The sequence below is a fragment of the Carassius carassius genome, chromosome 49 (assembly GCF_963082965.1).
Source record: "Carassius carassius chromosome 49, fCarCar2.1, whole genome shotgun sequence".
Taxonomy (NCBI): Eukaryota; Metazoa; Chordata; class Actinopteri; order Cypriniformes; family Cyprinidae; genus Carassius; species Carassius carassius.
In genome coordinates, this window is record NC_081803.1 from 10,541,764 (window position 1) to 10,564,392 (window position 22,629).

Consider the following 22,629-nt stretch of genomic DNA (forward strand, 5'->3'; position numbering starts at 1 on the left):
ACCATTTCGCAACCCATAACCAAGCAGTTCAGTGATCAGGAAATCTAACTACCCAGTCAAAACAACATAATTCCAGCACATTCAATAGATTAGCTTATTAAATGTCCTTTAAAACTCATTGTACTTACTTGATGGTGGATAAAATATCTCCAAAACAATGCATTGTATCGGAGCAGGACTGATAAGGGGCCTGGGAGTGTTAGAAAACTGTCCCGTAGTGTTGTTTTGGTAACATTCTTCTTCCCTCAGGCTCTCATGGTCTGACAGCTACCTGAATTAGAAATATGATGTGCTATTCAGCAAATGGCACATCCTATTTATTTTTTCATTCACTGACAAACTGGTTATGAATGTTGTATTTACAGTAAATACTGTAAACAGGGTTTCATTTTCTAAATCCAAATAGGTTTCTACTTAACAGCATAGAAAATTATGCTCTGGTGCACTTAGGTTTTAAGTGGTCAGTACTTCAATAATAGATGGAACTACAGAAATTAATAACGGATATAATTAGGTTCAGGTAGAGTTTTAAATGTAAGTATTATGTAAAATAAAATATGGACACAATAAATGCATTGTACACCATTACTAATTTAAATATTAGTATATGTAGACATATGTAAGATTTAGCCTAATATTATGCAGATCACAGAAATGTATCCATTTTAGAAACTAGCCTAAGAAGATGTGGAAAAAAATAATATTATGGGACAAAAAGAAGAGGTGATGATTCAAACTGTTCTTGATATAACTAGCCTATGTATCAAGAACAGAAACTACTTTGCTTGAACACACTGTTGCCTCATAGAAGAACAAAAACAAACCGCATGAGAGGAGAGCAGAGGAGGAAATGCTGGCACTCACTCGGTGCCTATTAAATATGACTCATATCAGAACAGATATTGTAGACCTTCTGTTTTGTGCTCATTAAAGCCATTATTGATGTATTTTCATTAGGGAAAAAGCGTCAGTTTGTGTTCAGATAGTTGGTGCAGCTTTACCGCCACCTTCTGGTTATACTCGATAGGACAAATACATTTTCATTAACATTCCAGTGTAGTAACAAAATCTGAGTGAGATTATGATTTCCCTGCTTCTCCCTATGAGGATTGGTATGTTTCAGAGTCATCATCTGTTTAATTTATTTGTAAAAAGACAAGTCACTGCTGAAAAAAAAAAAATCACACCAAACTTTATTTAAAACACGGCAAATGCCTGCCGTTGACAAAGAACAGACCACGTACAGTACAAAGTTATTTGGATAAAACTGCAAATATAAATTAGGAAAATTTATTATAGGCTAATAATTATTTCCACAGTATGAACATACAGAGTCTCAAAAAGGCAAAGGGTAAAAGCAAGGAGTTTTTACACTTTTGTCTTAAACAGCCAGTTTCGCTAAAAGGGATCCATGGCTAAAGGTGCAGTGATTGTTTTTGGTGAAAGGGCATCTCTTATTTTAAAATACACATGCAGGGTGTAACGTGTGCGTTTTCATCTTTACCATTGTACAAAATATCATAAAAGACCCAAGCTCTTCAAAAATCGCATTCTCACCGAGACAAATACATTATGAACAGGAAAAATCTGCTACATCATTTTATAGGGGTGCTTTGAATACAATTAGCCTACTTATTTATGCACCTAAATGTCTGGCTGTTGAATTCACAAGCACACCAAAGCCATCTGAGCGAGGATTATGGGTAGTTTGATTTCCTAACCAATAAACAAAATTACATTATTGCAGTTCTCTCTACCATATTCACATAAGACATAATTTCTCTGTGTGTGCGCGCGTGTTCGGTGAACAGTGATTGTTAATACTGGGTTGCTGGTGACCTATGAACAAAAGGGAACAAAGACAGCAAGCGAGGAACTGTTGGGTTTGTAACAGGAATGGCATTAAACAGCTAGCCTGTCGTGACATTTTCGGGGAACGCTGCTGTGCTTGACAAAAATCACCTGCATTTAGACATTACAAAGAAATAGCAAGTTATACAAAGCATCAAATCCCTGAATAAAAAGGAGTATATATGAAGCACAACGGAACAGATCGATCACGATCTTGTGTTTGAAACAAAACAACAACAAAAAATAAAACAAGATCAACTGAAGAAACATATAGCTGCCTGTCTGTCAGTATGAAGCCTCTATAAATACACTGGCTGTACAGTTGGCATCTTTAAATGTTCCTTGTGATGTCTGGACTTAAATGACAGGACGTCTGCATTGGTATTAGGGTGGAGTGGCTTGAAATATCAAGATTCAAGAAGGTTTTTTTTTTTTTTTTTTTTTTTTTAAATGGTGCAAGTTCTTCAGTTCTGGCTTTCAGTAGGATTGTCAGTGCATCATGTCAGGCTTGGACTCAGTAGGTTTATGCCTTATTCTCTCCCACAAGTCTATAAAACAAAACGTCACAGCTTGCACATAACCCTCTTCGCTCAGAAGATGTCGCTGTTGCAGCTGTTTTTAAAATCGTCCCTGCGAACCCAGATGACCTCACAGTCCCTCTCAGAAGCGACACCCTCCACCGCACACTGCTTTCTCAGGAGGGTCAGGTTCAGGGGAGCGTGGGATTTTGGAGGTTTGTCCTCCGAAAGTCCATTGAGACCCTTGTCTTCATCTCCTTCCACTGAAAGGGCCTCTAAAGACTCCTCCAAACTCGGATCAGAGGAAGGGCCCCGGACAGATTGGCAGTACTCATCGTCGTCGCTGAGAATGTCAGTCTCCTTCAAGTCGTCCTGGTTTTCGTAGTGCTGCAGGTCAAACTGATCCTCCAGCCAGCGATCTGTGTCTCGGATGGGCTGCTGGGGATTCTGGAGTGAAGACAGAGTGGGCTCTGTCGGGGTGATGGGTGACAGGTCCTGGGACAAGCCGTCGTCAAAAACCACACTCGTGTCTATGGTGAAACGATTACGGATCAGCTTCCGGCGACCAAGGGTTCGAGATGGGGCTGAAACTGAAAGAGAAGAAAGAGATAGCATGAATGCTAACTATCCTGTTTATTTTTTTTCATTCAGTTTCCTCCTTTAGGAAAGACAGCAGCAATATTGTCTGGTGGACACTAGGATTTACATGTGTTACATGATAATCAGCTAACCCTAAAGTTAATCATGTTATCTAGAGGATGATGGAAGGCAACACAGTGGGAGCGTTAGCAGAGATATAGGGAGAGGAGCAGAGAGAAGGGAAGTGTTGCAGAAAAAAGTAATCAATGTTCAATTTGTGTCAGACATCGCCAACATACCCGCTCTGTTCATTGTGGGTCGTGAACCCTTTAGCGCACAAAGCCGCTTCCCTCCGAAGGGAATATACTGTTGATTTGGAGGTAAACTCTCAGTTTTCATTAACTGACGGCGTTGTTTGTCCCTCAGGATAGAATGAACTGTCTCCAGGAAGTCTTTCTTACTCTCTGGAGAGCTAAAAAATAGATAAATTAATTAAAACCTTTTACTGAGGATCAGAATAGAATTATACTGTTTTACTGCCACACTTAAATATATGAATGCTACTGAATTATATAAGCTACAGAAGTTAAGGACAAATGTAGAATTTGGCTTAACAGCCCTATCTGAGGTAAAAGAAATATATATGTATATTAACTCAATGAAAAAAAATAAAATCAACAATAGCATGATTGTTGCTAACATTGTTTTCGTATGTGGCTAACATGTTTTAGCATGATGCTAACATCTTTTAAACATGTTTTGCAGTGTTGTTAGCATGTTTTAGCACATTGCTAGCTTGCAGCACAATGTTAACACATTTTTACATGTTATGTTAACATGTTTCTAGCATTTCTTAACTCTAGGACAAGTTACTGTAAGAAATTTGATTTCAGAAGCAGTAGAAGAATAATAAATGGTAGATTAGCATGTTGGTTTTGTCAAGCCAATATTATCAAGAAGGATAAGACGCTCTCTTCAAACAAAACTTTTTATGCAAAGAAGTTTGAGATTTATCAAAGAAAATTCATTTACATACACATTATAAGTTGCCAAATACTTTTTGTAGTTTTATTTAGTTAATTTTACTTAAATGGAATTAAATGTGTTGGTGTGACAGGTTAAAGGAAATACTTACTGTACTGTTATGGGTTAAAAGGTTTTAGTAAATTAATAGGATGTGAGTATCTTAAAATATTTAAGGTTAAAAAGCTCATGCGTTCAGTACTAGTAATAAGGATTTATACAATTCATATAATTGTGTTAAAAAGTTAAAATCTGACATGTTTACAAAGGGTAACAATTATAAGAGCAATATGTAAACGTTATATTGATTACTTCATTTTGTAGTGCCTAATTTACAGGTGAAAAGTGTTGATCTGTGATCGCCAAAGTGATCTTAATCTATGCACCCGTGATTGATTGCTTTTGTCTTCCAACCCTTTTCTCCGGGGAAATCGCGGTCTTTTCCTCATAACACTAAAGTTTTCAGTGAGGAAACACCTATATCACTCTTGTGATTATTTCTCCCCTTTTTCAGGTACGTTGTATACATAAAACTGAGTTGAGTAAAGGTAATAATGAGTTCACATGTTGAAGGTGTGTTTTAGTAGCATTTTGAGTATGTGAGAGTTAAGTTTGCAGAGTTTAAATTGTGCATGAGTGAGCGGAGCCCCCGCTCGGTTACAGAGAAAAATAGCTTCATAACGAGAGCAGCCGCCATTGTATGTCAATTGTGAATAAACAGAGACGCAGTATATAATCTATTTTGCTGTGTTAATTGTATAATGTCTTTCAAGCACTTTATTGAGATGTTTGGTAAATGTAGTTATTGTTTATTGAGCTAAAGCTACTTTGTGCTTGATTGACAGCTGAAGTTATATTGACAAAATGAGTATATTTTCCAGTGCATTATAGAATATGCTGTTGTGACTTAAATAAGCTATATACCATACAAAACTACTATTTGCTGTAGACCTGTTGATCTGTCAAATGTATTATTGTAAAAGATGTGGATCTGTTGATTTGTAAAATGTATCATTGTTGCAAATATAACACTAAAGTTTTCAGTGAGGAAACACCTATATCACTCTTGTGATTATTTCTCCCCTTTTTCAGGGGTGTAACATTGGCTTACATATTTCTCATTCTAGAAAAAGATAGAACATTACGTCTCTAAGTTGATGGACTGGAGCCAGAGAGATTGTTAAAATTAAGTTCCTTGTGTGTTTAGTTTTCTTTGATTTAGTTTGAATTGTGTAATTATCGTCTTTGATTTATTGGTCAGTTTTCAGGCCTGATGTGTGGCGTTCTGAACCTCATCTCACCTGCAGCAGATGTGGAAAGTCCTCTCGGGTCTCCCTTCAGATTCTGACCTCATGTGAACTATCTCACACATTGCAGACCCCTCTGAATCTGAAATGAAAGGAACACCAGGTTAGCTGTATACTGTTAAAAGGACTGTGGGAAACAAAATCACCGAGATCAGCACAGGGTTAATAAACCTCATGGAAGACACAGACCCTGGGACAATGAACCAGAGTACAGACCCCAAGTTTCTGTTTGACGACCTTTACACCCCAGACCATCAATTGGGAATATTAACATTCCGGCCTGAGCCCATAATTAGTTCCACTGAGCCAAAAGCAAACTTTACTATGCTTAAGTGTCATAGGATGCATAGGATTAATACATTAATTGCACTGTCAAAGTGAATCTAAAGCTTGAAGCTAATATACCACACTGGTCTCAATAGGTCTGTGGGAAAAGAATGAGACCGGTAGATCAATACTTACTAGGGAGGTTGCGAACTTGGAGAGCGTCTGTAGAGATCATGTGTCTAAAACGAAAAGGGTCTCTCTCATCAAGAATCGATGCTCTGTGAGATCCACCCTAAGACAAAATAATAGCCAAATTAGGATAAAGAACTCACTTAAAATACTTCTCTTTAATCTTTAATGGTATCAACCACCGACACACTGAAATCAGGAAGTTTAAGAATATCAACAGGTAGTTTTGTAATATAACATACAGGTGAAAGGCCATGTAAAATAAGCCAATGAGTAATTAATGAAGTACAAGAGAAGGGCAACCTCGTTCCACACTCAGATCTCTATTAATGAATCATGAAGAAAGGGAAAGAGCACTTACAATTTTTTTCCTGTGCTTGGAGCAGTCTTTATACACAAAAACAACTGCCGTTCTGAAAACTGAAGGGGCAAAAAATGAATTAAAACATTAAAACACAAAATCATACAACACTAAACATTCACAATAGAGATTCTTGGGGCTCTTTTCAGAATAGTCAGAGTAACAAATGTGACTTCAATGGCAAACTGATCCATTTTTAAAGCATCTGAAGGCTTTCTTCGAAAATTTCTTAGCTGAGAGGGAGAAAAAATGTTTGTGTATAAATGCAACTTTAATGCTTTAAGTGCTACAGGACAAGGTGGTTCCTCTGATGCCATTGTGTCCAAAGATACAGCTGGCCTTTACTGATGCAGGGAACCATTACTGTAGGGAACAGACTAATGAATAAGAGAACAGGATTCTATTTTGGGAAGAAACATTTTGAAAACACTCACTGAATGCAGCCAACTCTATGTCTCTCTTCCCCTTCGTGAGAGAAGAGGATGGATTGATCCAGACCACAGTGTTATGCAACAAGAGGTCACCCATTGACAGATCAGCCACCTTGGATAAGAGTAAACAATGTTGCAAAACCAAATCTAGCCATTTTTTGAAAATAGTAGATGACATCAGTGCGCATATCATGACATTTGGTGTTGGCTTAACAATATTTGTTGTAATAATTTTCAACAAATGAAAACTTCAGAATTACAAAGACCTAACAGAGACCAGTGGAACTGTACCTCTTTCTTGTCAAAGCTCTGCTCACTAATGAGTTGGTCAAACACGGCTCCGTACTCCTCGTGAATCTTCTGCATTTCATTTATGTGACTGGCCACTTTGTTCATGGCTTTCATTGCGACTACAAAAAGATAAGAGACTTCTTAAACTGCAACTAAAGAATTAAGAGATTTACCATCTATTTTACAGTTGGTAAAGGTTTTTTTTTTTTTGAGCATTTCACCTTTAGAATTACAACCCAATTACAATTTTGTTACTGTAGCTTGTAAGAGTAAGCAAATGACCTCTATATTACTACACAAGGACCTTTAAAGATTCTGACAATGCTTCTCATTACAAGTTTAGGAAGATGTGTGTTTTTTTTCCCAAATGCATAAGTCACCCAAACTCAGAGTAGATGCCAAATGAAACGAGCCAATCAAAGACATTGATAACACTGGGTTATGAACTGCTCAGGTTTAAATCAACAGTTTATTATGTTCAACTAGTATCTAGAGCTTCATATTTACCATCTAGGTGGTAATGCTCCTCGCTGTCAGGGTCGGTGAGAGAGTGAAGCTCCCTCAGGAGTAGTGGATATTTTAAGACTCTCTGAATGGGCTTGATCAGGTAGGACTCTAGCGTGGAGGAGTGCTGCTGCCTGGGGTTCCTCTCAGCCAGAAACGCCTTGAACTCCAGGTCTGTTTTAGCTGCACCAAAATTGTGGAGGAGAAATTATGGGATGGCAAAGGAATTTCAAATCTGTTGCATCCACAAACTAGACTTTACCTTGAACAGGGGGTCAATACACTCAAACCGTGTTAAAGATTTCATATTTGAGTAAATCAGCTTCTTAGCTTTTTCAACTATCAGAATGTTTCACATTTTAGGAAAAGTTTATACTCCAACACATTTAACTATAAAATATCAGTCAGTAAAGTTCAAACTTGATCCACTCTTCCCACATGAAAAAACTTCATTAAGATACATTAGCGAAAGAGATTTGGTGCCATGGGAAATGCCAATTTTTTGCAGTAGACCCTTAAAAAGGGTTATTCTTCAGTAAAGAATGCTTTGGGGCAATTAAAATCCTTTGTTACTTCTATGAAATCAGTGAGAATGCAATGGTGTTACCTTTAGTAAGGACCTTTGGGACCTTTGTGTGGCTGGCACAAAATGCACTGTAGATCTTAAAACGGTCCGCATAGTACAGGAAGGATCCACCAAGAGAAAACAGAACTTTCTGGAAGTTAGAAGACAATGATTTAGAAAGCAATTAGGAGGTAATAATGGCCTTGTTATTGTGCCAATCTTATGTAGCATCTCAAATGATCTATAATCATATAATAATAAAAAAAATGCGACTGAATGTGTAAAAAAAATGTGTGATTATAGCTGCACCTTAAATTGATCCACTCTCTCCAGTTTGTCTAAATCTGGAACTAATCTGGTTCCATCTTCCAGAGTTTTCAGAAACTCCACCTGGAACTCGACCATCTCCGCCAAGTTTCCAAAAAGCACATCTAGCTATGAGTGTAAAGAGAATAAGAGATTTGTAAAACTTATTTAATCTATAATATTTTTAGAAGTTAATTATGTTATTAATTTTATATTTTAAAGTATATAATCAGTACATTTTCAAAATAAATAAATTATATATACATATACACACACACACACACACACACACACACATATATATATATATATATATATATATATATATACACACACACACACACACACACACATACATACATACATACATACATATATATAAATATATATAGGTCTATATATAAACAGTGTCTCACTTCTTCCTGTGAAAGGAAGCTCTCCTTCTGCAGGGGATTTAGGTAGCGCTCTATCAAAATGTTCAGATCCTGTAGACAGAGAGAGTCAAAGACTCGTTCATGTTTGACTTCAGGGCAGCTTTTATATTAGAAGTAAATCAGGAGTGATTTTCATGCATCAGGTTTATCATGATCAAATCTAACCAAACACACAATGCTTTGCAAGCACAGCAGATACTGACCTTAACATAGGTCCTCTCAGTGTCCACCAGCTCACTGATGACCTTACGGAGTTTATCAGCATCAGAGAGCTGGCGGGGGATGAAGGGAACAGGCAGAGGTGATATGGGGCTGGGCACACAGGAAGAAGAGGAGGAAGATGTGGAGGAAAACGAGGAAGAGGAAACAGGTTCCTCAGTGGGATTCATATCATGAAGGCTGCGGCAGAAAGCAGTCACCTGCTCTGTACTCTGTGGAGAAAAACAAAATGTCAATTTCAACACCAGGAGCAACTAACACCAGGAGCAACTGAAGGTTGAAAACACCATGACTATTAAAATCTGAACACATAAAAAAAAAAAAAAAAAAAAAACATGCCTCTAAAATGTTAACCAGCAACAAGCACACACCCACACAGGTATTCGGAGCATTTAAGATTTAGATAGATGGATTTCCAGTCCCAAACACACATTCATATTCTGGCTGAACTCCAAAGACAAGGCACATCATGCCTTAAGAATTATTGGCTGAAATGTAATTGCAAGCATCTATCTGATAAATAACTTTAAGATGGTCTATGTCAGATCACTGATAGGACTGTTGTTATTTAGTACCGAGCAGTTCGTCTCCTTTGGAAATCTGTCTGGGTGGATTTTCCATTTAGGAACTAGGTAGAGTACACCCTGCCCTTAGCCAAGATTACTTCAACTTTTTTGTAACCATTTGCAAACACACATCAATACACACAAATTTCATCTTAAAACCTCCTCCCCTTGTACTACTTACTGAATGTAATGCATTTTTTTTATATCACTGACAAACATTACACAATGCACGTTCATATGCAACATCTAGCTTCCTAATATCTGAAAGAAAGCAATTATCCACCTAAACGATGCAAAGTGTCACATCTCATCTGTCACAGAACTACAGCAAGAGCTCAGGCTCAGGATAGTGATCAGGAAGAAGTGGAACAGATTCACACAGACAAGAGGAACAGAGGACACATGGGGCTTCCAGCAGCGTGAATTCCTCACTGATAAACACATAGTGACGGACTGACAAAAAGCCCGCACACCCCAGCATGCCTTAACCAGCCTGTACAGCCTGGAGAGAGATGTAGGGAGATAAAAGTAATGAGCTCTATCATGTTTCTGGGTTAAATCCAACTTAAGCTTTGTCAACAATATCTGTGGCATGCTTTGGCCAAAAATGTGGACTTTTTCCTTGTTTTGTAAAACACACCACACACACACATACAGTAAATCACGTACAGTGGAAATCTATGAGGAAAGTTTTCCAGCAGGTTTGAACCAAGCAGCTTTCTGTTGGTCTGTACTAACAATTGCTTGGATTTGCAATTAAATAACTGGATTCCACCCACAAGAATTTGTGGTAGGTAACCATACAATATAAGTCTCTGGGGCAAGCATTCTAGCAGGTTTACAAGTAGGAACGTGAATCTCATAATGTAAATAATGTGAAATTACATGCTGCTGGAACTGTAAAATGTTCTAACACCGTGTCTACACTCATTGTCACTTGCGTCACAACACCTAAAGTCTGTCTACACTGGAAAATGCCCATTGCAAATCATGTCAGTGTGCCATACTGTATATAGAACAAGGCACCAGTTTACTTTTTTAGTTCTACTTTTTCAGGTGGATGAATTTCTGTTTATACACTACTAACATAAGCTGTTCTGTAAAACATTACTTTGAAAATAGTCACATCACATTTTTTTTTCAAACAAAAACCAAGCGAAAGTAACTGGAAATAACTTTAAATAATCATACCGGGATTGGAAAAACTAGACAATTTTAGTTTGCACAGAAAAGGTTGATAAAGGACTTTTTACATAAGCCCAGTCCTAACACATGCAATGTATGTGCTACAGTTAGACTGTTAAAACTTTTTAATTTTTAAAAAAAAAATTTACAGACAGAGGGACAAAACATCATTTTATGACGTCATTTCTATAATGACGGGTTACTGCCGTCATTATAGAACTTAAGTTGTATTTAACCCAGAACCTCAGTTTAAACACTTGCAAACCATTCTGAACAATACTAAACATTTACACGTAACACTTAAATCCACTAAATCTGACAGACGCAGAGTGTTATAAAACGGAGCCCATGAACTGTTATGTAATGCTGATTAAATATCCCACACACAAAAGAAAAAACACTCAAGCTCACCAGTTGCAGCATGTCATAGATGGACTCTGAGGAGCGTTTGGAGCTCCTGTGTCTCCACAGCAAAGACATTCTGCCCCTCAAAGGCCACAGAAGACACACCAATGCGACCCGTAATAAAACCACAGGAAGTGCCTTCACCTCCAGCTTATCTTTATGCACAAAAGGTTTCACTACCCGACCATGAGAACAGGAACTGAGCTACTCCTCCAAGAAAAGCGATACGCTGAGTGTGTCTTCTTAACTGTGAACTCTACATTCCATGATAGCTTCCTTGTCCACACAGCCTCCTCCCTCCTTTCCTAGAATTTCTCCCTACATTTCTGCTTGTCTGAGCTGGTTTCTAGCCAGATGGATGGAATGGGGCGCTGACAGCTGTGGTGGCAAAGTAAAGACACACAGAGAGGGAGAGAACGAGAGAAAATAATAATAATAATCTTGCCGGCAACAGGATGAGGAGAACAGAAGGGGAGGGGGACGCTGGGACAGTCACAAGCATCACATTATACCAGAGCTGGGAAAAGCACAGCTCTCAAGTGAAAACGTCAACAAGCCGAGAACAAGGCGACATGTGTAGCACAATGTTTGTCTTCATGATGAAAGTGTGGAAAATAATGACCTTAGATGCAGATGCTCTTGTCAGAGCTGTAGTGCAGCAGTAATGCATATGTTTTTGTTTCGGTAAGGTCATATAGGTTCGAGTCTGGCTTTCAACATGTCCTAAATTACTTTAGTTCCTTAGTAATTTTGTATCCTTTCAGCTAAAAAAAAAAACAATTATAATGAGCTCACCAGTGTTATATTTCATGTTACAGTTTTAGTAATTTTAGTACTTTTTTCATTTTAGGTTAATTTGTTTAAATATTATGTTTTCATCCAATATTTAATTTCAGCTTTATTTCAAATAAACATTTTTTAATAGTGTCTCAACCCTGCTCACTCAAGCGCTAATATCTCAGAATGAAATTGCTTATTTAGGAGAAAATAACATTGCTTTTAAAAAAAAGTTTGTTTCAAAACAATGAACTGTGAAACCAAAATATAAAGTCTTTATAAAATCAAGTTGATCTAATTCAGTAAAAATGGTTTTATTGCAAAACATGCTAAATGATGATCATACCCATTCATCCAGCACTTTCAGTCACGAGAACCTTATTTCTTAATTGGGGTAGCTAATATCTCTATTTTAGTGAAAAAAAAAAAGTTTAAAATATTACTATTTAACAAAACCTAGCAGACCCACAGTGACACACTTTATGGGAGCCTTTAATGCCTTGTTAACACATCTTATCAATGCATAGACTAACAGAAGACAGGAAGAGGAATGTTTCCTTCCATGGAAATGAATGAAATGCCCTTATCAGGCTCTCAAACTGACTTCACAACTGCACAAATTAAACAGGGAGATTTTCTTTCAAAACTGTCTGGAACTACATCCATGGTTAACATCTCTGCATTTAAATTTTAAAAATGAAATTTAGAAAATACGTTCACACACATTTAACATTTATTCTACTAAAGCTCATGGGCTCAAATATGAAAGTACAGCTCTGCTTAAAACGGAACAACATTGGTTTTGCATGCCAAAGTTAAAGGATTCTTCAATTTCAAATTCTCTCTCTCAAAATTCACTTTACACACAAGCTTTATGGCTTTGAAGCACCTCTGAGCATTTACGACTGGAAAAACATGCAAATCCATAAATTTCTCGTGAGATTTCATGGGATGCATGTTGTAACAAGCATAAAGTATCCTGTAATACAAACCCTCTATTTCTCTACACACACACACAAAGAGAGAAAGAGAGAGAGAGAGAGAGAGAGAGAGAGAGCTAAGCCAGGCTGATGTGAAAAGTCAATATTTATACATTTAACAGCCAAATCCATGAACATGCATTTGTATTTCTCTCCAGAGTGATTACTCAAGGGAAGAACTGCTCAGATGTTGAATACAATTGAACATTGACATTAAATGTACAATGTTGAACTCACATTGTAAAACTGGAAGGGGAAGAAGTTTTAGGGTTTAGCAGGATGTTGCACCACCCTTTGTGAGATACATGCAGACATTATCTAAGCTGGAAAATATAGTCCTCCTGTCCTCTGTCTTTTAGGTTCTCTGTTTCCTTCGGCGGGTTTCTCCATAATTTATCAGCGTTAAGCGATTCAAATCAATATGCATAATCAAGCAAATAGAATGCAGAGCTAATTAAAGATGATGTCCCCCTCTATTTCTTCCTCATCTCAAAACAAGAAAAGAAAACCTAAGTGACGTGAGATAATAATGATAACCAGCCATGTGATTAATATGGGAAGAAAGAATGAGAGAAAATTAATCTCATAAATTATGCCCAGCTGAATCAGCTTCTCTATGTCTGTCATTGCGTCAAAACCACATACAAATACACATTTCAAGAACAAGAGTTTACAGAACAATAGACAGTATAGTACAGACAGTACAAGAGAAAGCTTTCAGGTGTGCTTTAAAGAACTTAAATACTGAATAGACGAGATAAAGTGTTTTAGCTTTGCAGAGACATGAGAGAGTCATGAAAAAAAAAACGAATTCCGTTTTCCTTTGTAGGGTTAATGATCATTTCAGGACTTAAAAGAAGAATTTTTTTAAAATGAAAGGATGAGATAATTTCAATAAAACCATTTAAAATGATTCTTGCAAAAGAATATACACAGGCTTTTAATTGATTTTTTTTTTTTTTAGAGATGGCAAATGGCATCATAAAATAATGTTTTTAGATTGATAGATGTTATTATGGTGTTTCTTTTCGCAAAGGTTAACACAACCGAGTGGGATGCTGTGCCCAGGTTTGACTGTCCAAAAAGAGCATATGTATATGGCAGGTTATGTGACTTCATGTCAATGTCACTTACCAGAACAGAATTTACATTCTAACAACTCATTCAGAATTAGGACACGGACAGGACAGAGGGGAACGGGACGAGACAAACATGCACGCTCTGACAGAATTTGGTGTTTTGTGGGAGAATTATTAGGGCTAAATGTGTTTCTGCAACAGATGGTGTGCTGGAGAACAGGCCAGAGAGACTGTGGCCGGCTTGCAGCCTTGGTGTGACAGACAAGGACACACAGAGAAAGAGACAAATAAACAAATGAGACCAAAAAAGGAGGCTAGACATCAGGTCATTAAACAGTTCTACAGAGAGCAAACACAGGCCATAGAAGGGAAAAAAAGAAAGTGTGGACTGTCATGAAAGAGTCAAATCTATCTTGAAACTGACTTTATAACATTTACACTGAGAAAAAACACTTGCGGAGTGTAGTGGAAGTTGCATGTGTGTTTGTAGTACAAGTCCAAATGTCTGAGACCACATTGAAAACCTAGGATTCAAAATACAGTTTAAACCTGGAAATAAAGTGAAAGTTTGAAGATTCTGAAAAATGCAAAGAAATGTGATTTAAAATAGAGCAAAAATAAATAGCCAATATTCAAGGTTACAACTATTGTAGACAACTTAACAAAAAAAAAAATTGTGAAGTTGATCATGTGACTTTGTACAAACTGTCAGATACTTGTCTACTGAAGTACAAGATGCTCTTTAGGTCATTTTCAAATCATGTTGAATCATGATCAAGTTTTAAAACTTGTGGAGTTTGAGGTCTGTGGCCATTAAAGCAAATATTTCAGCTTAATTTGTTCTGCTGATAAAATACTGTAATGATATTAAACTAAAAAGTTACCTAGAAAAATGTTATTTTTAATGTAAAAGTGCAGTGCAACCATTTGTAACTAGAATATGCAAGGCTTTTTGACTGTATATGATCAGTCAGTTATGCTACTTGATATTGATGAACTGGTATTTGGCATCATATAAATCCTTTTCTTGTGATCATAAACACACCGATGTGTAGCTCAAATAGTTTTAATGTTTACTGCTCTTTGTGATTGTCCTAATCATTTGCTAATAGAAACAATGAATCAAATCAGCTAACTTCCATGTTGTAAAATAAGGTGGACAGGAGCACATTTACTAGTGGTCTCAGACTTTCGGATCCTTCAGTTAATGCATGAGAGTGTGTTGACAGGTTTTATTCATCCTTGTGTAAGTGTTTACACAGTCATAGCTGATCTTGACCTTCATCAAGCAGACCACGTCATCACTACCCTCTGGGTGAGAGTATGAGTGTGTGTACGTGTGAAGAAACACAATGCAATACAACCTTCCCATCTGCTGCCTTCTCTGAACACAGCCTTAAAATCAAAGGTCACTTAGATCACATGACACAAAGCTCTTAACCAGCCATCTGATTTCAGTCAGCCACGAAACCCTTATATCAGAAAATAGAGTCTATATTTTACCCACCTCAAGCAAAAGAGACCAAATGTAAAAACACCAATAAAAAAGGCCCTGCTGCAAAATAAACTAGGATGTCAAGCTCTGTGAATCAAAACCAGAAGCTCAGTCTACTACAATTCAGCCAGACAGTGTTTGTAGATCAAGAAGCTAATTTTTTGATGAATCTTCATAGCAGATAGTCTCTAACCTTGTGTGCTGAGTCCGTTTCATCCTCCAGGCTGTCAGCAGGGCTCTCAGCCATTAGGTTTACCCTGTCCTCACCTGTGACATCAGGGCTGTGCAGCACCAGGCCAAGACCTTCATCCAGGATGTCCTCTAGAGGGAGCAATGGAGACAGAAAGGGAATGGATGAGCTAAAGGACTGTACAAGACAAGAGTAAAAAAAAAAAAATAAAAAAAAAAAAATATATATATATATATATATTTACCAGCACAACTGTTTCCAGACTAATAATGATAAGAGATATTTTGAGCACCAAATCAACATATTAGAACGATTTCTAAGAATCACGTGACACTGAAGCAAAGGCATTATCATTAACTAAAAGAAAAACTATAAAAATGTTTATTACTTAAAATTAACTGAAACAAAAAAATAACTAAAACTATAATAACTACAGCTACATGAACTGCAACTTAATAAATGATAGAGACATTAAAAATAATAAAAATGACAAAAGCACACAAGCAATTTACTAAAACATTAAATTAAAATGAAAACAGGAAATATTAAAACATTCATTCAATACAATAGCTAATCATTTATACAAAAATAACACTGCACTGAAGACTGAAATAATGGCTGCTGAAAATGCAGCTTTGCCATGACAGGAATACATTTAATTATAAAATAAATATTGAAATAGAAAAAATTACTTTAAATTGTAATAATATTTCAAAATACTGTTTATACAGCATTCTTAATCATAAACCCAGCCTTGATTAACATAAGAGACTTCTTTCAAAAACATTTAAAAACATTACTGCCTCCAAAACTTTGAACTGTACTGTATCTCTGAAATTACTGCATGCTGATGTAATCAACTTCTACTACTTAATTTTTATTGTTTCTAAATCTCATACTATGAAACATAATGATTTGAAAGGTGGATCAATCTCACTTCTACTAGCAGCACCAAATAAAACTGATAATGACAATAAAATATGCAAATATATGAAGAAAAAAAAAAGACAGCAGTGCTGAAGTTTACCCTGACTCTGGGAGAAGATGTCGGTGCAGACGTCCTGTGCCCCGTCCGACCGGCGGGGAGGCATCAGGCACAGCTGGTGAGGATCGGTAGAGGACAGCGTGCTGACAGTCAGGGTGAGAGAGGGCAAAGAAAACGCAGCCTGCATATCAGCCAGCTCCAACACACTCGCCAGCTTACTGTTCAGTTTCAGAATCTCATCACCTGCTTGCAGACCTGAACACACACAATGTTAAACAAAAGCTTGAATCAAGTTTGTAAGCCCAAAATATAATTACATTATTTCCTTACTATTCAAATGTTTTTAAGTAAATTCATTGTGCATGTTGTACATACAGGATGAGAACAAATATCCCTTATGTCATCTACTCCTACGTCAACCACCTGATTCCCTCACTCTTATTTATCAATTACCAACAGATCAGCTGCTCAATTTTTATCCTCCAATAGCTCAGTTAACGCTATAGGCAAGACAGCCAGTTTAATGTATTACTGATGCCCATCTTCCTGCAGGAACTGAATATTTCTCTATGTTCCTGAGCGTTTATGAATGCTGTATGGGTTTACACACATGCATGCATGCACACACTGCCTGAAGTGTGACCCAGTTTCACATGAAGAAAAATGTCCCTTGTAATAAAGGTTTTTTATTGGATTGCTCGGCTCTGCCCCCGGCAATAGAGTGATGATGAATGTCCATCTGCCTTACTATTCATCCAGACAAACCTTTCTTGTACTACTGCCACTTTTGTAAGGCCTTCTGAGTAGAATTACTAACCATTTTGAAACAAAACTTTGCTGAAAAAACTGTCTTAAACCAGCTTGGTCTCCTAGACCAGCTGTCCGCACAGTTAAACCTGCTAAAGACCAGTTTGGTCAGGCTGGAAGACCATATTAAACCAGCTAAGATCTGCATAGTCTGATTTAAATGTTTTTTTTTTTTTTGCAGCAGGGAAAGTCTATGGAGATTGTGTACTGTACATCTAAGTTTAAAGATTCGGGGTTTAGCACAAATCCCTAACCCGTAGTATGAGCAATAATAATAAAAGTGATGCTTATCTTAGCAAGCACCGCTAATTAAAATACTCCGATACTGAACAACAAGACTTACTGGAACGGAAAGGATCTGAAAACATTCTGAAGGCTGCTCTTAATGAATGCATTCATTTGGCACAGATATCACTAGCAGTGCATAATGGTTTTAATTTGCTCCTCTTGGTAATCCTGTGCAGCTCATGTGAAAGCTTTATAAATAATTTTCCTCCAGTCCGGTGGAGATTTGGGTCAGTCCTCGCAGTTCAGACTCTTGTATACTCCCCTGCTAATTTCGCAGCAGTTTTACAGACTACTGCAGGTGAGGCATAGGGTTTTGATTTGGACCTGGAAGAGCTGCCAAATAGAGGCAGTAAAGTAATCTAGGAACTTTTTTGTAAGGCATTTACACACCACCATTTTCAAAATGGTGAAACAGCATTTTGGTGGCTTGAAAATGAAAACTTTTAAAAACTTTACCATTATCATCTATGTGTAAACTACAAGAACAAGAGTGTGGGATTGTTTTGACAATTTCAAGTTTTTTGTGCATCGGTCTCGTCTAAACAAAGTCCTAAGAAATTTTTTTTTTTTTCAAAAGTAGCTTGACTTTTGGCTAAAGTTTTAAAGTATCTTCCCTAACAACTGTATATAACTGAGCAGTTATAAAGAACTGCTATCTTCAGAGTTCCATCACACACCTTTGGCAAATGCCAGACCTCCAGCTTTCACATCAGTGATATGAAGCTGCTGGCCTCCGTCCTCCTCTACTACTGCCAATGAGAAACCTGGAGAAGAGAGAAAGAGACATAAATAACTGCAAAAAGAAACAAAGAACTGGAAAAAATCTGATATAAACTGAACTGCATTGTTACCGTAGCCTATGGCACAGGACTCATCCCTGTCAAACTGGATGACTTTGGTTGTCTTGGCACAAATTTCGATTTCCTTGTAGAGCTGAACAAAGGAAGCGAGAGACTCATATTGATTGCACTCTATGGACGTACAGTTCATTTACAGTATGACTTCAGAAAGAGCTCACATACATCATGGAAAATGTCTTAGTCTGCTGAAATTTATGACGTAGGTACGCTAAATAAAAAAGCTCATTCTCAAGAGAGCCTAAGACAAAACTGGGGCTTTGATCATTTCAGGGAGAGTAAAAGTTAGAGAAAGTCAAGTCTCTACAGAGAGAAAGAGAAAAGATGTGAAGAGACATGGAAAACACAAAGACTCTGTCATCTCAGAAGAACGACCATGAAAAAAAAAAACAGCAAAGTAAATTAGCTTTGGAGGTTGCATAGTCATTGCAGAGGTGGTTTTCCCCAGACTCCACAAATACACACACACACACACAAACACACAACTAAGGGGATAGAATAACTATTCGGAGTACATTAATGCAGTACATGCATCTTCTAAATAATTCATAACACATGCAGCAGCCTCTCCTCGACACTGTTGGAGAGTTTAGACCCGCTTTAACCTACATTGCAGTCAGAACTCAAAACTTTTATACTACATGCAGCACATTGCAGAGCTCGTCACAGTCTAATAAATTCACCCCACGCTGCGACTGTGACCACTAAATGCTCTTAGCTGTCCAGAACACGTGTGGCCGCTGAACGGCTCTTTTTGTTGGACTCACCAGGTCACAGAGGTCCTCCTCAGGCTTGGGGATGTACAATTGCACTTGATTGTCAATGAGGAACTTCAGCCGTATATAGTGCTTGGAAAGTTCTAGTCTGTGAGCCTGTATAAAAAATAAAAAATAAACATTATATGTATGTACAGTATATTATTGCTGAGAGTTATTGTTAACTAAAACTAAAACCTTAAATAAACATTTTCACTACATGAAATAAAATAAATGCTAACTGTAATAAAAAAAATAAAAAATGATGCATTGTGGTTATACTGTAGATGCTTTCTTTGCTAAAAGATGCCGGGAAATGAAATTATATTATATTTAGCACTAAACTCTATAACATACTCTATATGCATTTTTGATTGGCTGACTGTAAATTATCCCACTTACAAGAGGGTTACTTTCTAAATAAGAAATAAAAAATGTAATGAAATATTGATTTGAAGTGAATTATAAGTTAAGAAATGAAGCTAGTCACATGTATTCAGTACAGTTTAATAGTCATTATACAAATATATTTGACTACAGAATGCTGCAGTTGACTAACCAGAATAAAGTATTCCAGAGAGCTGTAAAAAGAAGAGATTAATGAATAAGGAAGTCTAAATAAATATCGGGAGACTATTAACAGTCAGCAATAAAACGCTACTTATGACCGTCTTAAAATGCTAAGAAAATGGGCCCATAACAAAGAATGTTAACTTTACGTTTACCAGTGTGAATTGGTTAATATTTTATTTCAGGACTTGCCAGAAAACCATTTCTGGGATTCAGTCCAGCCACTTTGCAGGATAACTTATCACAGGATAATTTATTTATAATTCTTTATGTTTCTTGCTACGCTGCAGACCATCTAAATGATGCATGTAGATGAATCATCACCGGACAGTGATTGCTCCACTGGCATTCAAATGTGAACAGGATGTGATGTGTGTGTTCTCCACACAAATGCTTGAGGACACATTTACGAGAACTGTGGATAAGAGCATTCTAGAACACCCTGAATTGATAGCAGCTGAGAGCGGACAAGGAAAGTGGCCAAGAGCTACTACAGCAGAATGATAACAGGAAGATAACCACAAGAAGAAATAATCCACTGACACATTAGTAGTTTGACTTGAGAAATAATAAGTTCTAGCACTTTTTTCAAGGACTCCGACCTTAAAGAATGCGAGGGTGAGTTTCTTGTTTTCAGGAAATGAGTTACATGAGATGTTAGCCATGGACAAATCATAAGATGACTCTGCTTTTATGCATTAAATTTCCTGTTTATTGTTGCTAGTGGGCTCCAAGATGACAGCATGGTGAAACTGGGATCTTGTTTGCTAAAGAAACAGATGGCAGAGCTGACGTATCTGTGGCTAACACCTCAGGACAATAGATGACACATGCAAGGCGACAAACAACCACCAGTCAATAGGTTTCAGAGTTCAAAAACAAACTGAGTGTGAATGAACTACTTCTTTTTTGTATTAATATATAATATCACTATGAATAAACTAAAATATTTTTATGTTATTTTTTTGGGGGGGAAACTTGTTGATCAACATGAAACTATGAATGGAATTATGTTAGCTAAAAGCATGGTTAAAATGGACAATATTAAGAATGAACAGAACAATGATACCTGCCTCTGGGAACTTCAGTTTGTTGGGACACAGTCACATGTATTTGATTTGAATAGCTTCGTTTGCAAAAACACATCATATTTACCCTGCACAGCGCCTCCAGAGCCTCCATGGTCGTCTCCCCCGGCTGTATGATAGCCAACACAGGCCGATCATCAGGTAAAGAGACCCAGGATGGTGTGAGATAGTTGGGTACCCAAACTTCACTGTCCGTCTTGTGTTGGGTGAGACTTTTCACCAAACCCTCTTGGTCCTTCTTTTAAAAGAAATAAAGAAACAAACTTTATTAAGGAAGGTGTTTAATATCAGAATGAAATTGTATGCACATGTATACACTTACTGTATGTAATGCAATGCATTTCTGAGCAAAACATTTTTGTGATGTACTACTATACAAACTACAGTACTACTACCAATAATTATATATATGTACAGTATATATACTGTATATAACTATATAGAATATTTGATGGCCTTTTTTACATAACAGACCGATACCGATATATCGCACACACCAAAATTTGTAGGATGGAACTTGACTTCAACTATTTTACTAATTTATGGCCTGTTTTACTTATTGGACTGACACCAGTATATCTGCTGATATACTGTGTAACACTAAAAATATAGAATGGAAGTTGAATTTATCCACCCGGAATAATAATTTAAATACTTTTATTTTGAAGAATGTAGAACAGACCTTGATTTCAACCCCATCTGGAATTATATCTTATCGCTTATTTTACCCTTATATGAGATATGACTGCTGATATATTGTGCTTTCTTAAAAATGCAGAATGGAACTTGTTTGCTTGACATTAAAAAATAGCCAGGAAAATTAAAGAAGACAAAGACTATTTTTATCTAGTTTTATCTCTACTAAAGGAGCACGCACAATAAAACCAGGAATGTGGATCAAGAAAGAAAATAGGGCCAATTTCATGTTTCATGGCTTTAAAATGAAACCTGAAATATGTGAGAAAAGTGAACACCGCAAGAAGAAGAAATCACACAAACCTCTGAATGCAGACTTATTTGCACAAATCGGCCTTATCACACTTAAGCAGAGCTGTCTGGATCAATGCAGCAGATAATGTGATGATATCTAATCTGAGACTAATTAACTTGGCATCCAAGCACAGCAATGTGCAAGCTCCACACAATACTCAGCGCCTCTATCTGACAATGGCGCTGTTAGAAGTCTGGCGGGTGATCGATGAGCTGACGTGTACCGGCTGGGATGTTCATTGTGGGTCTTTCGAGGGCTCCTGGGTCTGTCAGCAGGGCCTGGCCTGCTGTCAGTGACGGCATGCTGCCTGGCTCAGATAGCTTATCCCACATTATAAGGTGACTGCCTAGCACCCTCCCCTTCCCCTCAACAATCTGCCTGCAGAGTAGATTTGATGGTGGTCTCCCATCATGGAGAGACAGCAAGCCCACACATGGTGAAGGAGAGTGGGAAATGGGTCAGAGGGACTTAATCACACTCACATACTGGCAAACACATGCAGACAATACATTAAACACTCCAACATTCTGTCACTCATTCAACTCAACACGTCGCGCATGCTCCCCTCCAAAACCCCCGCCATCTGCCTCCTCTCCTGGCTGTTAATGGACGTGCCAGGCGGGAGAGGAGCCCGGACTTCCCTCCGCTTCTCCCCAAGGTCCTACAGCCCAGCTTGGGAGTCTTAACTCTCTCTAGCTCTCGAGCTCCACGCTTCCCTAACATCTTGGTTCTGATGCGTTCCGCCTCTGACACCATTCTCTATGAC

At 37.5% G+C, this 22,629-nt stretch overlaps 1 protein-coding gene across 3 annotated transcripts in view; it reads right to left on the reverse strand.

Annotated features, from left to right (window-relative positions):
- Positions 1 to 1,176: 1,176 nt before the first annotated feature.
- LOC132132904 (rho guanine nucleotide exchange factor TIAM1-like) overlaps positions 1,177 to 22,629 on the reverse strand; it is a 57,288-nt gene continuing 35,835 nt past the window's right edge. For 2 of the 3 annotated variants that reach the window (XM_059545469.1, XM_059545468.1), the window contains exons 10-27: positions 20,940 to 21,110; positions 19,227 to 19,331; positions 18,454 to 18,535; positions 18,280 to 18,366; positions 16,550 to 16,762; positions 15,526 to 15,653; positions 8,830 to 9,057; positions 8,609 to 8,677; positions 8,196 to 8,321; positions 7,929 to 8,037; positions 7,325 to 7,504; positions 6,818 to 6,936; positions 6,530 to 6,638; positions 6,096 to 6,154; positions 5,741 to 5,837; positions 5,273 to 5,360; positions 3,248 to 3,420; positions 1,177 to 2,959 (exon numbers count right to left, since the gene is read on the reverse strand). In XM_059545469.1, the coding sequence (XP_059401452.1) occupies positions 2,442 to 2,959; positions 3,248 to 3,420; positions 5,273 to 5,360; positions 5,741 to 5,837; positions 6,096 to 6,154; positions 6,530 to 6,638; positions 6,818 to 6,936; positions 7,325 to 7,504; positions 7,929 to 8,037; positions 8,196 to 8,321; positions 8,609 to 8,677; positions 8,830 to 9,057; positions 15,526 to 15,653; positions 16,550 to 16,762; positions 18,280 to 18,366; positions 18,454 to 18,535; positions 19,227 to 19,331; positions 20,940 to 21,110 (2,661 nt within the window). In that variant the 3' untranslated portion in view covers positions 1,177 to 2,441. Of the gene's footprint in view, positions 2,960 to 3,247; positions 3,421 to 5,272; positions 5,361 to 5,740; positions 5,838 to 6,095; positions 6,155 to 6,529; positions 6,639 to 6,817; positions 6,937 to 7,324; positions 7,505 to 7,928; positions 8,038 to 8,195; positions 8,322 to 8,608; positions 8,678 to 8,829; positions 9,058 to 11,007; positions 11,752 to 15,525; positions 15,654 to 16,549; positions 16,763 to 18,279; positions 18,367 to 18,453; positions 18,536 to 19,226; positions 19,332 to 20,939; positions 21,111 to 22,629 lie in introns of those variants that run through there. The other variant, XM_059545470.1, reaches the window with a different exon arrangement.